Genomic DNA, 16,212 nt, shown 5'->3' with positions numbered 1-16,212 from the left:
AGATTTACTGTAAGGGTCATGTCATACTAGCGATCCCGTCACTGGCGATGCATCACTCCATGGTCACTGCATATTGAATCATAAACTTCTAACTGTTAAAAAAGTAACACTGTGCTAATATATCACGGACCCACCTCTTAGGAAGCAGAGTAATGTCAAGGTCATTAGAAAATTGATTGCACATATGTAAATGCAGGGGTCACAGATACATGCAAAGCTATTGGGAATAACTTGACAAGTGAGAGTAAAAATTTATGTATAAATGATGTGCAAAAAAAACAAAAAACAAAACATAAGAGGGCTTAGAAATGGCCCAGGTTTCAGTCTGTGCAGGGTTTTATTTGCCTGTGAATGAAACTATATCTGTAGATTGACAGCTCTCTAAAATATTTGGATTGGAGAGAAGCTTTATGAGAGACACCTGTAAGCAATTCCTTCATAATGATGTACACCTGTCTGAGACAACAAGATGAATTTCCTTATTCTTCATCTCTACAGTATGAGTAATCTCATAATATAGCTACTAATTGATTATAGCATCCATCAAATTAAGTTAGTACTAACAATTTGCATACATAACACATTATTTATGATGCTTACAGTCAACTCTCAAAAACATTGTTAATATAGGAAAATGTAAGATGGAACATGAAATTATATTAGCTTATGTCTGTCTTTGCAGTCTTTTTTCTCTTCAATTTTTTTAAGTTTTTTTTTTTTGCTTAAAGTTTCAAAATGCAAATGATAAGATTTCTGCAAATGAACCAAACTGAATTAATTAACTGCTGGGATGTAGCAGTCCAACATCTTTTAAATTCAAAGTGAAAAAGTAAAATAAAAGAATATAATTTGGCAAATAGACATTTTATTGTGTCATTGTAATAAGAGGAAATCTTAAATAAAAAGAGATAAAAGTTTAAAATTGCATTAAAGTTTAATGTAAAGATTAAATTAAAGTTTATTATATTTATGTCTGTCTGCAAATAATACAATTGAAAAACATAATTAATCCTGTAAATCATATAATTATTTAATCCAATAATTTGCAAAGGACTTGGATAAAATTATATTCATTTTTATTTTTAATTGCATAATTCTGGAAATATCTTTCCAAACCCTGTAGGAGAACAGGGTCAACAGAAACGCACCAAGTTTCTAGACTGAGATTTAATAAGTTTTATACTATGGTCAACACATTTTTTTTAAATATGAGTAGTTTGTACAGTGGGATTGAAGCTTAGACAAGCTGTATATGGAAAGAAGCTTGCATGGTCTGCATGAGCATTACAAAATGCTATTTCCCACCTTTTTTTCATTTATTGCATTTAGAAATATTTTGTAGGACATGGGATTTGGTTCTAAATCACAATGCAATGAAGATATAAGTTTCCATTTTTCCCTCCTTAACTGTTTAATGAATATAAAAATAACATCTACTAGATATAGACCAAATGCATATATATATATATATATATATATATATATATATATATATATATATACAGTATATATATAGAGAGATAATTTTAAAATGGTAGAAATATTAGACTGTGGTCAGTGCACAGGAGAGAAGCTGCTTACACGGTCCAGAAAAAAGAAGCAACAATCACTGTAGTCACAATGATTACTACCATGCTCGTCTTCTTCACGGCCCATCAGATGGGAGATGTGCATGCTTACATTATGGCAAGCTAGATCAATGTAAGCAAGCAATAAAGCTCATTCCTGGAGATCAGTTTTAACAAAGCAAATGTTAGTTCCTGAAAAGTGATCGAAACTACTTAGACCACAATTGACCAGGCAACTATAATTTTCAAAAGGAGACCGGTTATGACAGTAGCAGTATTTCTGTCATTATTTTTCCTTTTTTCATGCATAGACGTGTACACATTCATTAGCTTAGGAATGCGTTGTAAAAATGCAACCAGGGTCAGCATGGGTTTTGCAACCACCACTGCTACAGTCTACTCCCCTAATTTCACGCTGAAGTTTTCCCCTTTTCATGGCACTATACTTGTCACATATCAGTGTTATAAACATCTATATGGTTAGAGACTGACATCTAATGGGAAGAGGAAGAACTGCGAGATTTTTCCTGCAGCCAGTGAGTTTTCAAATGCTAACTGCTTGTTGTCATACTGAATCTCTTAGTTCAGCATTTTGAGTCACTGACCCAGAGCAAGAATGCAGATATAGACTTATTTTCTGGCCATTCCAATCTTCATACTGGTTTTGGCTGTAAGACTCCAATAGTGACCCAGTGGGTCAGAGTTATAGCCAGGCAATGAACATTTCCAGAAGGTGGTAATCAATAGCAGTTCTCTTACTTTTCTTATGATAAGATTACTTTAACTGGAAAGATATTAATGTGTTTGAATTTTTCTTGCTAGGCCTATGTCAACTTGCTGTTCTGGTTCCAGTTCTTCTGTGGCTTCTCAGGTTCTACCATGATTGATTACTTGCAGTTGGTCTTTTTCAACCTCTTCTTCACTTCTGTACCTCCACTTATCTTTGGAATAATGGACAAGGATGTTTCTGCAGAGACCCTTCTCAGCTTGCCTGAACTTTATAAAAGTGGTCAACGTTCAGAGGTATCATTGACTTGTTTTATGGGATTCACTTCTGTTTTTTGTTTCTTATGTGTTCTTAGTGCTGATACCTTGAGCCCATAGACAGAGAGGCTTTAACACAAAAAATTTTATGTGGTTATATTTATACCCAAAAAAGGTTAAATGTTAGAAACTATTGATTTTAGGAAAAAATTTTGGGCCACAAAACTTGGAGGATGGGAAAAACTTTGTCAGGCAATGCTTTCTAGTGGTGGAGATTGCCAGCTCACCTCCTTGCCTCCAGCTAGAAACAAAGCAGTGATGCACAATCTTAATGACTGCAGTCCTTTAAGCAACAGAATTGTTTATCGTCAGTTGCATAGATTCCAATTGTCCCTCATTTGGAGAGACTGTCCCTCTTGAGACCAAATCCTCCTGTTCCCTGTGCAGACTCGGTTGTCCCTCCTTTTGGTGAAATCTTTACATCGCTATACAAAATGTACTATTTTACTACCAAAATTGTTTCGTCCAACCTCTGCATTACTAAATTTATTTTGAAAAGCAAAAATAAAGGAAAAATAGCAGTTAAAAAGCACTTGTGTGGTTTACTGCATATTATATCTTTGTTGTCCATGTAACCAGGGCTGTGACAGAGATGTGTACTTTGTGCTAAAACGGGCATTTTAATTTCAGAAAGTTGGGAGGTATGCAGTTGGTGGGGCTGGACACCAGGGTTATGACTAAAGCTGGCCATAGTCAACTAGTGGACTGAATGAAAAAAAACTGAACAGATTCCGCCATCCACACAAGCAAGGTGACTGGGGGAATCCTCCCTGCAGCACTACTGTATTCTGACAGCAGGACTTCTCCACTGTCAGACTACAGTAATCAGCACTGCAGCCGATTAGCTTCGAGTGCTGACTGAATGCAAATTTAACAACAGCCCTGTTTGAGAGGAGTTGGTCATTAGATTGACTTATCGCAAACAGGATCAGCCATAGATGGATCAAAATTTGGCTAGTCCCTGCTGAACAGACCACATTTCGATCCAACTACGGACAGTTTTAATCAGGGGCTTAGGATGGTTCTTAAAATGCTACCTGGAAATGCACCAAAAATCGGTACACTCTTAAGTGGAGCACAGCTTTTCCTGATAAAACTTCACACCTCTTGGCAATTGTCAGACTCTCTGTAATCATGAATATTTATTTCTATTGCAGTCATACAAGATGTCTACCTTCTGGATTGCTATCCTAGATGCCTTCTACCAGAGTCTTGTCTGCTTCTTTGTCCCCTATTTGGTAGGTGTTGAACCCAATTAAAACATTTTAGCATTTTGATAGATAAACAATATATTTTGTATTGGATTTATTTTATTTTGTAAAGTGCTGTGAAAACTGTTGGTGCTATGTCATTTGTGTATAATATTAATAATAACAATTGAGATCACAGCAGTCAAAATGCTTTTAGATCACCAGTCCTCCTGGAAAATGCTAGCGTTGCTAAATCCAGACCTGCTGTCTGACTTTGGTAAAATAAACTTGGCTTTCTTCAGGTCCATTGGAACAGATTAAAAATTCAAAGGGATACCATGCTTGCAATACATTATCTGCTCACTTCCCAGCCATTTTCATTACAGTAAACACATTAGTGATCAGTACTGCTGATACATGGAATGGTTTGGCAGCTGTTTTGCTAGAGAACTCCCTTAAATAGAGGTCAGAAAATCTGCACTTTTTTTTTCCAACCTTCAGAAATTCTTGTTTTAATGGAAAATGCAGTTTTATCAACAAAGACATAAAAGCAAGTCAGAAAACAGAAATAATACCAGTTTATCTCTGTGCTATCAGTACTAAAGAGTGAGAATAACCTTTACCTCTCTTGCCATATCTTTATTGTTTATTGCAATGCCAGTGTTCTCACGTCCTCTTTTGCAGCTGCCTGTACTATATACCCAGAATGTCACATCACATGCCACCAAAATATTCAGTATCGTGCAACAACCTCTTCCTATGAATGTGTATCTTGAACTGGCTTGTAAGAAATATGTATTGTGTGTTCCACTACCGTTTTTTATGGGGGTTTTTTAGCAGCCAAGATTCATCTTTACCTCAGCAAATTCTTAATTAAAATGTTTTCTTCCTCTTGTTTCAGACATTCTACAAATCTGATATAGACTTTCTTTCATTTGGTATGCCTATCAACACCATAGCCCTTTTAACAATTATTTTACATCTTGCCATTGAGATAAATAATTGGGTAAGTTTTACTTTCCAATCATAACAATTGTAGATTGTAAGTTTCCTTTTCTGTTAAATATAAAAAAATGCATGTTGAATAAGAGATGTTACAGTAAGAAAAACTTGTTTAAAATGGTAGGAATTAACTTACAGGCGTTAAACAAAAAAATAGGAACTCTACATGATTTGCAGGTGTGAAAGTGATGACGCATTTGTAGCTGAAAGCAGAAGTGATGTAACATTCTTTTGCTTTTGCTGTGTGACGAGACACCTAGCTAACAGGTGGGAAGCCTCATTGTCGTCATTCACTGCGCACACAGTTAGTAATACGCAGTCATGTCTTAGCTTACTTAACTTCAAAGAGGGTAAATTGTTGGTGCCCACTTAGCTAGTGCCTCTGTGAGTGAAGCTGCCAATTTATTGGCGGTGTCACAAGGTAATGTATCAAAGGTTATAACTACTGCATAAACCGTTTCCAAGAAAACATCGTCTGATAAGCATAAGCGTGGTCGATGTGGCCAACTGACTGAAAGAGTGAAAAGGACATTGCATAGGATTGTGACCCAGAATAAGAAAAACACTTCTGCAAAAGTGACTGCAGAGCTCAATCTCAGTCTTCACAGATGCAGTTGTTCCCCACTGGATCCCACAAAGTATTGCACCCTCGATCAGTGGAACGCAAGTGCAATGTCAGGCTTCTGAAGACATGTCCTACAGCTGTCTGCTCATACCTCTGTATGGGCTTTCATTCAGAAAGCTGGAGGATGTATGAATGGACTACAAGTATACTGATCAATGCGCTCATATTCCATAGAGAGCTACAAGCTATCTGCTGCGGTGTCAGATGGGACTTTTAGTTTATTCATTAACAGATCACTGTAAATGAAAGACATAGCTGTACAGGCAGTGCCTCTCATAGAGGCATGGATTTGTAAATGTGACAGTGGTTGCAGGGGAAAGAAACTTTAGGGGGTTAGAAGGGGGGCTGGAACATGTGACACCCTAAATGTGGGGGTAACATGTTCTTAAGGTGAACTTGGCCTTTAAAATTATCTTCTTTCTTTGCATTTGCCTGCAATTTTTTTAAGTTAATGACAGATTCTCTTTAACCACTTGCCTACCAGGCACTTATACCCCCTTATTTACCAGGCCAATTTTCAGCTTTCAGCTCTGCCGCACTTTGATTGACAATTGCACGGTCATGCAACATTGTACCCATATGAAATTTTGATCATTTTTTTCTCACAAATAGAGCTTTCTTTTGGTGGTATTTAATCGCTGCTGGGCACTTTACTTTTTGTGCTATAAATAAAAAAATGCAAAAAATTTGGAAAAAAAAAAAAGTTTCTTTGTTTCTATTATACAATTTTTCACAGGTGGGTGGCACTGGTGGGTAGCACTGCTGGGCACATGTAGGTGGCAATTCTGGGCACAGGTAGGTGGCACTGCAGAGTGGCACAGGTGGGTGCACTGCTGGGCACAGGTGGGTGATCTGCTGGGCACAGGTGGGCAGATCTAGTGGGCGCACTGCTGGGCACAGGTGGGTGGAACTTGCGGGTGGCACTGCTGGGCACCGATCATCAGGGCATTGATCATCAGTGCCCTGATGATCAGTGCCGATCCCCGCTCTGACAACTGCCGGTTCTCGGCAGTACTTTCCTCACGATCTGACAGCATGAGGAAAGTGCAGCCGAGAACCGGCACTTGCATTTCCCTCTGATCAGCGTGTCATTGGACACCGCTGATCAGGTGGTAAAAGGCCGCTGTGATTGGCCTTTTACCACATCACGTGATCAGCTGTGTCCGTAGAACACAGCGATCACGGAGATCGCCGGGGGCCCGCAGGAGAGCGCGTTCTGGGAGGACGTCATATGACGCCCTGCCAGAACTGGCCGGCCGCAGTGAATCCGTCTTTCGGCTATCTGCGGTTGGCAGGTAGTTAAGCATACACTCCAGTCAAAATTGAAAATTAAACATTGAGAAAAATTAGGAAGCATAGCCTACCTGCTGAGTAATTTGGTTTTTCATACAGAAATTGCTGTAGTGCACCAATGCACCCACTGATAGTGATGCTGGTACACTGTCCTTACAGTCTTTCATACGCAGAAAACCTGATGTAAAAAAAAGAAATCCCACCACTATGAAGCTTCTCACAGCCACCAATACAATTTTTTTTTTTTTCAAAAAAAATATTTTTTTATTCGAAGAAAACAGGCATAACAATGCATATACAGTTATGGATCCAAATCTGAACATAACATAGCATGTTGTGCAGACGGGTCAAAGCACAAAAGGCAATACAGAATATAACGGTGTAAGACATTATGACAACATAATATTACAATCCAGTAAATGTACAGAGTATAGGAGAGAAGCAGGGAGATATATTGCCTTCTGACCTATGAGCAGGATTTTATATCAAGGGAGTGTGAAGTGTGGAGTATTGTGTAAAAACAGCACATGATGCAGCTTTAGTTCGGTTTCGTGTGTCCATGAATTGGATATGTGAGGTATATGGAGCATAGCACACCTGTTTGAAGGTCAATGCTCTGTATCGTTTATGATATAAAAATGATGATAGGAGTTGAATACAGGTGTGAGCTAGAGATCAGATAGAGAGAGGGTTAGTTAGAAAAGGGTATGTAGTATAGTATAGTGGTAAAGGTAAGTATATAGGATAGAAAGGAAGGGGAAAGAGAGAGAGAGAGAGAGAGAAAGAAGGTGGGGAGGGCTTAGGGTAAGGTAAAATGGGGAAGTGGAGTGTATAATTGTGGATAAATGGCTCACGTCATGTTGAATGAGCCACAATATAAATATAAACCTATAGCTTAAGAAATACAATTTAAATCAGCATTGAAAGTTTGAATGTTATTGGTCATGCAGAAAGAGCAGGAAATTACACAGCACAGATTTCAATAGAAGTACCACTGTTCTCCATGGCACAGTTAGTGTTTATTCTGCATGGGATAACAAAGTACTCAGACTAGGAGAAATGGAGGAACCCTTTTGACTTTAACACAGTTGTTGCATATACTGGATAACATTGATGCTTTCACTTGCTGCCTTGAATTATTTGTTAATTAAAGTTGAAACCTGTTCCTATGACTTTTTTTTTCTGTTACAGACCATTTTGCATTGGGTTACAATGATTGGAAGCGTCGTTCTCTATTTTGTTGTTTCTTTGGCCTATAATGCCATCTGTGTTAATTGTGATGTGCCAAGTCCATACTGGGTCATGGAAAAACAAATGTCTGGAGCCACTTTCTACCTGCTCTGCATTATAACACCAGTCATTGCTCTCTTGCCAAAGTAAGAATTTTTATATTATTTCTAGTTCACCATTGCCTTTCACTTGTGGTACTGCAAAGTGTATAGTGCATTCATAGTGTACAAAACATTTTAATAGAAGGGTACCTGTCATGTTGAGGAGCAGCTATATTGTTGGCAAATACAGTATATACAATTAGAATTATTATTGCCACCACCATTTTCAATTTAATAAGTTTCAGTAATGTAAATCAGGCCATTGAGAAATTGCACATAAAACCTATGAAACAAATGAGAATATTTTGTACTTCTGTATAAAGCTGAATTATCATTATGATCAGCAGCAAAAATATACTGTATATCCAGTGTAAGACAGAATAGTGGCCTTGAGTGGAATAGTTAAGGTGACTCTGATGTATAAACAATTCATAAAGTCAGATTACACTCAGTTATGGACTTTGTCATCCACCGATAGCAGTAAAAAGAAATACTAGTGGTCAAAGGGATGAACGCTCTTATGGATTAAAAAAAGTAAATATTATCAAGAAATTTGCTATTCTCCTGCAAAATATAATAAACATCCACCAGTTGGACAATGAGCATGCTGGTGACTATTTTCAGTGACTGTATAAAGAATACACATTTTCATATGTGTTCCTATATGACTGAACCCTCATTCTACCATCATTCCATTTTTTAGCCCTATTCTGGATTTAAAGGGGACATGCTCTGCATGACCTTTTGATACAAAGGTCTATCTAAGAACGTGAGCATGTCACTGGTGGATGTGGAGCTCACAATCATTTTGGCACCAGTGTATATGTATGACTTCACATATAGCACAAGAATGTTAGAAGATGTCATTTGTGGACACTGTATTAATGTAATACACAATTTGTTGATTTCTTTCATTCATGCGGTTATATTGATGATATACTGTAGATGTATGAGTATATAGCATATGATCTGAAGTGCTAGATAGGATTGATTGATTTGATTTATTTACATTTATCATGAGTGATATTTTTTATCCACTTCAAATGCTAGTTACTTAGGGTTAGGTGAAGGTTGTACCACAAGATAGTCTATAAGAAGCATTAAATGATGGCAAAATGTTAACTGTCTAAAGTTTTCAATAAAAGACCTGCCTAAATATGGCTAGCCTAAGGGCTTTTGTCAATGAGCTTTGGGATTATGTTGATGGTAATAATTTGACATCATTTAGAGATGCTTCTGCAACTGCCAGTCAAATGCACCTGTCAAAGAAATATGAATGATCATTCTGAATCCATTGATAGGTATATTTGACCTGCAGTTGATCTCCTCCTGAACTGCAATTGACCTTCTTCAAGCAGGGTTTATGGTAATGCAAAACCCATTTGAAGTAGAAAAAAGCCAGCTGAAACAGATCTTTAGTAATACTGACTGAAACATTTTTCTTTACCACTAACTATACTCATATAGGCATGCTTGAAAAACTGAACTGTAACCATTGTATTTTTTAAACAGGTATTTTATCACAGCCCTGCGAGGTACTTGGAAAGTGGCTCCAACTACGGAAGCTCACAAGCTTGATAAATTAAGGAAAGAAGCAAGAGAATTAAAAATACAGGAGTGGAAGGAGAGAAGTCGAAATGTTGCAATGACATCCAATCCTAGCACTGTAACCCTGAATAGCAGTTTACCAGCAACTCCAGAAAGAGTGCTTCACAATGTATGTTCACCCAGCCACAGGGACAGCCTGCACAGTTCTCATAGAGAGGACATTCCAAGGTCACATCGGCCAAAGCCTATGCCCAGTGCTGCTACCCCAGCTAAAGGTGTGGCAGATCTTTTGAGGGACACAGACGAATTTACTAGAGCCAATCATCGCAGATCTGTCAGCACGGTAACTGTTTGACCCTGGACTTTATCTGTTTGACCCTGGACTTTATTGGAAAGTTGCACATTTTCCAATGTGTTTGTACATAATATCCGGCTACTGGTTAACCCATATTGGGAAAAATAACAGAGGTAGATGCTGCCTTTATCACTTCAACTGTGAAGTTATTTAGAGACAATTTGGATAAAAAGAAGTGCAACACAAACTTTTTTTATCAAATGAAGGAAAACCCAAATCCATCAATCTGAACTTTTTTTTATCTACATACATATGTTGTGAGAGACTAACATTTTTAAGCTGCTGGCATTGTGCAATTAGTAGTAAGGCTACATGGTTCAAAAATATGCTGTGATCATATTTCTGCTTAATCATTCCTTTACTTTGACGTTCTTTATTTACAGGATGCATTTGCAGGTACTTTCCCTGTTCTAGTACTATTTGTGCCTGTTTTGTGGTAGGTAGTGCTTTTATGGGTCTCTCAAAAGGCAGAGCAATAAACACATCTATAATACTGTATGGAGATCAGAGGTGGAACACAGGGTGCTTGGGTGAAAAGCTTTTGCAGGGATAATGTGCAGGCACTATATATCTGCAGTAGCCTCCAGAACCCTCAAGTTACATCTTAAATACCAGCCATTCAGACAGGCAAAGCTCTAACAAAGACAGTTCTAAACTTGCCTGACCCTTCTTGCCTCCTGCATAGTCCTATTGGCCCATGAGGATGCCACAGCGATGACCACAGTCATGGACCAGTATAACTGAGGGATTGTGGGGCAAAAAATTACGACACTAACTTAAGTGGTTGAAACTTTTCTTTTCAGAACAGCCACAGATTGGGAAATTCTGTGAGCTCCTCCAAGCTAAGTATATTTTTTATTGTTATAACCAGGAACTGATACAAATAGACACTGGCTTAGAGAAAGCTTCTTATAGTAATATCTCTGCCACACAACTACAGTTTACATACACCTTCAGGCTTTACAGTGTTTACTGTCTATTTAGTGCCTAGTTAGGCCACGGTTTGCCAAGAACCAAAAATGTTCATCTTACCTAGCCAGCAGGGTAGTTATTAAAGATAACAGAATGTCTAGTTTGCACAAATAATTGTACATGGATTAACAACTTGAATTCTGTTTCTGTTAGACATGTATGAGTATTTTATTTAATTTGCTTTTACCATTTGTAAAAACAAAACTTTGCATTTATTACTGTGTTCCAGTGTTTACAATAATTATGATTCTATTATTAACTAAACCAGTCTGGCAAAGTTTTCAGATAAATTTATTAATTTGAACAAACGAATCTTGCATCATACTGGATCGCATAACCTACACAAATCAGATTCCGCTTATTTGTTTTCAAAGACGAATTAAAAGATTCAGAAAGAAGATTGTTAGAGGAAGCAACACTTTCTTTTGTAGTTCCCATTTGTTTCAAACCAAAAGACACGAAGTGCCAATCGTTGGAACTATTCTATTTTCCCCTGCAAGCCACAAATGCCAAATAATAACCTTTTAATGGGTCTATTATACTTCTTGTATTATGAAATTATTTCATCAGTCTGAGCCAAAAAAACCAAGCACCAAAAGTATGGTATATATATTTTCACTTTGCAATAGCCAATCATATTTGTAAAATCCAGTGCATTTGTCTATTTTTTTATTCCACTTTTATGGTCTTGTAAAATTTATTATTTTAAATATACATAAATGCTGTTGATTAGCTAAAGAAAAGCTTGTATTACAAAACGTTCAGATACTGGTTAGGTAGTAATGTCAAAAGCAAAGTTTGTATTAGAAAATGTAACACTGTTAAGTGTCACCAGTGAAGGGTACTTTATTACTTTCAAGGTAGCTCTATATTTCTGATGAAGAAAAACAATATTTTTGCACAGCAACGATCAGTAATTGTACTTGGTTAGCCTTAGACAAAACAAAGGCAAAGGAAATGTGGCAAACATGACACCAACTTAGGCTAATTTCTACACAAAATGTAAAAAATGATTTATTAAAATATTGAGTAAAAACATGTGCATACTACACTGGTCCAAACAGACCTTACTAACAGACTCCTGGTCAGACCCCTGGAACCCCCCCCCACCCCCCCTGTAAAATCACATGACCTGCCACCATGTTCCCCACTAAAACAGGAAGAATATAATAAAGTGACTACAAATGATCTGCAAAGTAGCTACGCCTTTACCCTGTGTGTATGTATGTGTATGATATATATATATATATCATCCATAAATGATATAGTCCCAATTGGAGTAAGTGCTGGTAGATTATTAAGGTCTATTTGAAACATTGAAGTATGCACATGTCTTGATAAAATATATAAATAAATAATTATTTACTTTTTATCTATAAAAAATAGCCTAAGTTTGTGTCATGTTTGCCACATTTTCTTTGCCTTTGCTTTGTTTAGTTTGTGTTGGCACCCACCCATATTGGCACCCATATTTTTTTTTATTATGCTTGGTTAGCCTTATGCCATAGATTCTCACAGTAATGGATGTGAATAAGATTCTGATGCTTTAATATGGTTATTCCCACTATTACATATTATAATGTAGAGCAAAAAAGAATGAAAGGCCAAAAAAGTAGAATACACTCAGTGGATTAAGCTGGCTGGCCATACATACGATTCCTCATGTTTAGCCCCACAAGCTATATAAGAGAAATAACTTGACTCTGCCCTTGATTATGTAGTGCTGCCTAATGTATTCTGACAGCAGGTACCCATGACTGTCAGAATACCCAAACTTCTGATTGGATGCAGGCACTGTTTAGCTGAGAATTTTCCACCCCTGGTCCTTTGACAAAGGCAGATGAAAAATCAACTTTTGTCCAGCTGGGTGTTGCGGACAGAGCCACCAATTTTAGCCAATTTGGTGGAGAGACCACTGCTTCTGCAGAGATAGCATGCTAGCAGAAGACAGGATTTACTACTGAGGTTGTGGCTGTAACTATAACTTTGCACAACTCTGCTTTTGATATGCTTTGAAAAAATTTAGCTAATTTAAACTGAATGTTCAGAAGGGCTTTAAGTCTTTTTAAAATATATATCTTGTTCTCTTGTTTACTGGCTATTGAAAAAGGAACTGAACAGTTCTAGCACAACGCTCCCTTTTCTGAATGCAAAGTAATCATTTACAGTTGGTGAATACAACTTCAGATCTAGGTTAATACTTTCAAAGCAGATCAGCAAATCTGTCTTATGCCTGACCTCTCAACAAATGCATCTGAATATTAATTTAGAAGTTGTATGCCATTATAGTCACCTTGATCACTGTGTCTTTACATGCAAGTTAAATTAACTGCCCTTTGTTAATCAACATTGATGGATGTAAGAAGGGTCATTAATTAGAATTCCGAGTTTACCACTTAGCATATTTTCTATAAAGACAGAGATTGGAGGGACTGTGATATTTATTATTTATTGTGTTATATAGTTTCTTAGCATCATGTTGTCAGGTAACCATATCTCATGGTATCATAGCATGTATGTCCTTCGTGTTTTCTAATGATCTGTAGTAGCCAACTGCCCAGCTGTATGATTATATCTTTCCTAAATTGAATATATATTTGTCATTTATAGTGGCAATTCAAGCCACTCTTCATATTCTCTCAAAGTGTACCTATACTTGAATGTCAGCAGCCTTCTTGGAAAGGATCGGTAAAGTAATAGGAGAGTTTAAATGTTTATCTTTACTAGAGAATATGATCACATGATCAAATTATTTCTGGTAAAAAGTAGAACTGGCCAACCTAAACTCCAGTCTTCCCCTTTACCAGAGATCATGTGACCAATGTCTAGGCTTTTGACATCTGAACAACATTGGAAAGATGCTGAAGCAATATTTTACTTTTTCAGGAATTTCCACCCTCCTATTATTTTTTTCTTATCCAGTCCTGAAAAACTTTTAACATATGCTATGGATATGCACATGTTCTGGAGCTGTGAAGTTTATTTAGTCATCTTCTAAACTTTCTGTCCAGGCCCTATAAGGGGTTTTAGATGCAGGGAGGAGGGGTTTCTGATCATGTGACCTCCATGATTGACTGTCACATAATTGGAAAGCTCTGGATTACAAGTAGAGATTGGGAACTTTCCATTAAGTGCTGGTAACTGTGCTGGCAGCGTGCACACACTCTTAGCAGAGGTCTGTTTACCTTTAGGTGCTCATTTATGTGGCCTCTTAACATTAAGGCCCACCCGCTGAGAACCGCATATATGCGTGTGGCCAGCACCAAGGAGTCTACTGACTAACGAACTCAAATTGTAGTACCCAGCAGTTTGTACTTCAAAAAGATGGACATGGCCAAAGGAATGTAACAGAGGTGGCCTCCTTACATTCTTTATAGAAAACATTCTGGTGGGCTTCTTTAAGTAAAGTCCAATTCAGGCATTGAGCATTCTCTTGTAGAGGAAGATGAAGATTGAGCATTCTCTTTACAGATCAAAGTCAGACTGTTATTGATTGTGGTGAGTTTCAACTTGCTCAGCTAAGAAAAACTTTGCCACCACTTATTTGTTTGTAGTAACAGATGGTGCTTCCACATTGAGTTTAGTGATATCAATTCAAAGCCTGTTTTAGTTTTATTTTTTTCACATTTGTAAAATTTTTCTAAAAAGGCGAATAGAAAGGATTTATGCTTCCTTGTTCAAGTGAGGGTTTAGATATTCAACCAGTATATTTATGGATGCTATGCCCTGGAGTTCTCTAGCTGTTGTATCATTACTAGTCTATCCAACTCTGCAAGAATGGCTGAATTGCCAGAGACTGCCCAATACTAGAGGGAAACCTGTAACTAAAGGTTAATTGAGTCCAAACTGATATTTCATTTGTTAACTTGCTGGAAGGTTAAATTACATAGCAATGTTTTACTTTATAGACTCTGAAAGGAAAGTATCTTTAACATACAGGGATGAGTCTTCTTGACAGGAGGGAAAACATGAAACATTTGCAGAGGGGATATTTCTTCTAAAGCTTCCTAGGTCTGTAAGAACCAAGTGTGTAATGCAAACCTGTAGCACAGCTTGAAGTCTAATGTCTGAGAATAACCCCACTGGTACCAGAGGAAACAGTAGCTGGCATCCTGTCATTGATTCAGGCACAATGGAGTCGAAGGAAAGTGGATGCCGCATAAACTTCCCGATGATTTAGGTGTTGGCCTCAGCCACACCTCTGATGCATTTCATTCTGCCCATCGGAGCTTGGTCACAGAGCACTTCTGTGAACAAGCCCCTGATGGACGGGGTGAAACACATTAGGGGGCATGGCTGGAGCGAAGGCTGAAGCCAACAGCTGAATCATCGGGGAGGTTGATGTGGCAACCAAGTGTATAATTCCACTTGTGTAAGATGGACTGACCTTTTAAAATAGGCACATGATGGATTTAGGAACTTTTTGGGGGGATACTGATATGCAAAAACCAATACATTTCACAACCCCTTTCTGATGTAAAGTGTTTACAATTTTTCTTTTGGTATAACTGTGATGTGCAAGAGGTATTTTTATAATCTTGAAATCAGAAGTTTGAATAAAGTTTAACTAGGATATACAGTATGTAGGTCTTTATTTAATAATGTAGTGTGAGGAATAACTGGCTGATAATCTATAATCAACTGTTATTAGTAAGACTACTTAAATCTTTTGAAAACGGATGTATAGTCAATATGGATTAGTGTCCATAACTATACTTTACATTATTGTAATTTTTATATTGGCCTTTGTGTGCAATGGTGCTCTTTTTAATACTTTTTTATCTCCTTTCTACAAAATACACTCCAAATTGTAAGCTTGGTTCACAGAATTTACATTTTACCTTTTCTGTATCTTTTTTTTTTATCTTAGCCATGTTAATCAAAAACTCAGGGATATGTGTTAATCATAGTTACGTATTTATTTTATCACAAGTCAGAAAAAGTTTCTAATGCATTTTTGTATTGTAATCCTTTCTCACATTACATGTGATTTGCTATTACATACTAAACGTTTATTTAACTTAGAATAACATTAAAATTCTCATTTGTGTTTTAAATTGTTGTCATTCTTGTGATCATATAACCATTTGTGGACAGGTGGCCCATATAGGCAAAGTGACATGCCCGTATGTCGCTACCTACTTCTGGGTTTTCGTGCGCGCATGTCATTTGCTGAAGGATCAGTTCATCAGTGGGTTCTGGCCAATGATTTTGCCAGAGACCCTGCTGATTGCCTGCAGCAAATGAAAAAGCAGTCCTGTGTTGGTAAACTCAGGCACTGGAT

The 16,212-nt window shown here is 37.3% G+C and overlaps 1 protein-coding gene across 2 annotated transcripts in view; it reads left to right on the top strand.

Annotated features, from left to right (window-relative positions):
• Positions 1-15,985, top strand: part of ATP10B (ATPase phospholipid transporting 10B (putative)) — a 286,968-nt gene extending 270,983 nt beyond the window's left edge. For both annotated transcript variants that reach the window (XM_089662837.1, XM_089662890.1), the window contains 5 exons: positions 2,391-2,591; positions 3,770-3,850; positions 4,704-4,808; positions 7,914-8,098; positions 9,566-15,985. In XM_089662837.1, coding sequence (XP_089518963.1) covers positions 2,391-2,591; positions 3,770-3,850; positions 4,704-4,808; positions 7,914-8,098; positions 9,566-9,956 — 963 coding nt within the window. In that variant the 3' untranslated portion in view covers positions 9,957-15,985. The remainder of the gene's footprint in view (positions 1-2,390; positions 2,592-3,769; positions 3,851-4,703; positions 4,809-7,913; positions 8,099-9,565) is intronic.
• The last annotated feature ends 227 nt before the right edge of the window (positions 15,986-16,212 follow it).

Source organism: Staurois parvus, unplaced genomic scaffold (assembly GCF_062004578.1).
Source record: "Staurois parvus isolate SC_StPar_1 unplaced genomic scaffold, SC_StPar_1.0 ptg000006l, whole genome shotgun sequence".
Lineage (NCBI taxonomy): Eukaryota > Metazoa > Chordata > Amphibia > Anura > Ranidae > Staurois > Staurois parvus.
Note: the sequence above shows the minus strand (reverse complement) of the source record. Positions and strands in the feature narration are given on the sequence as shown.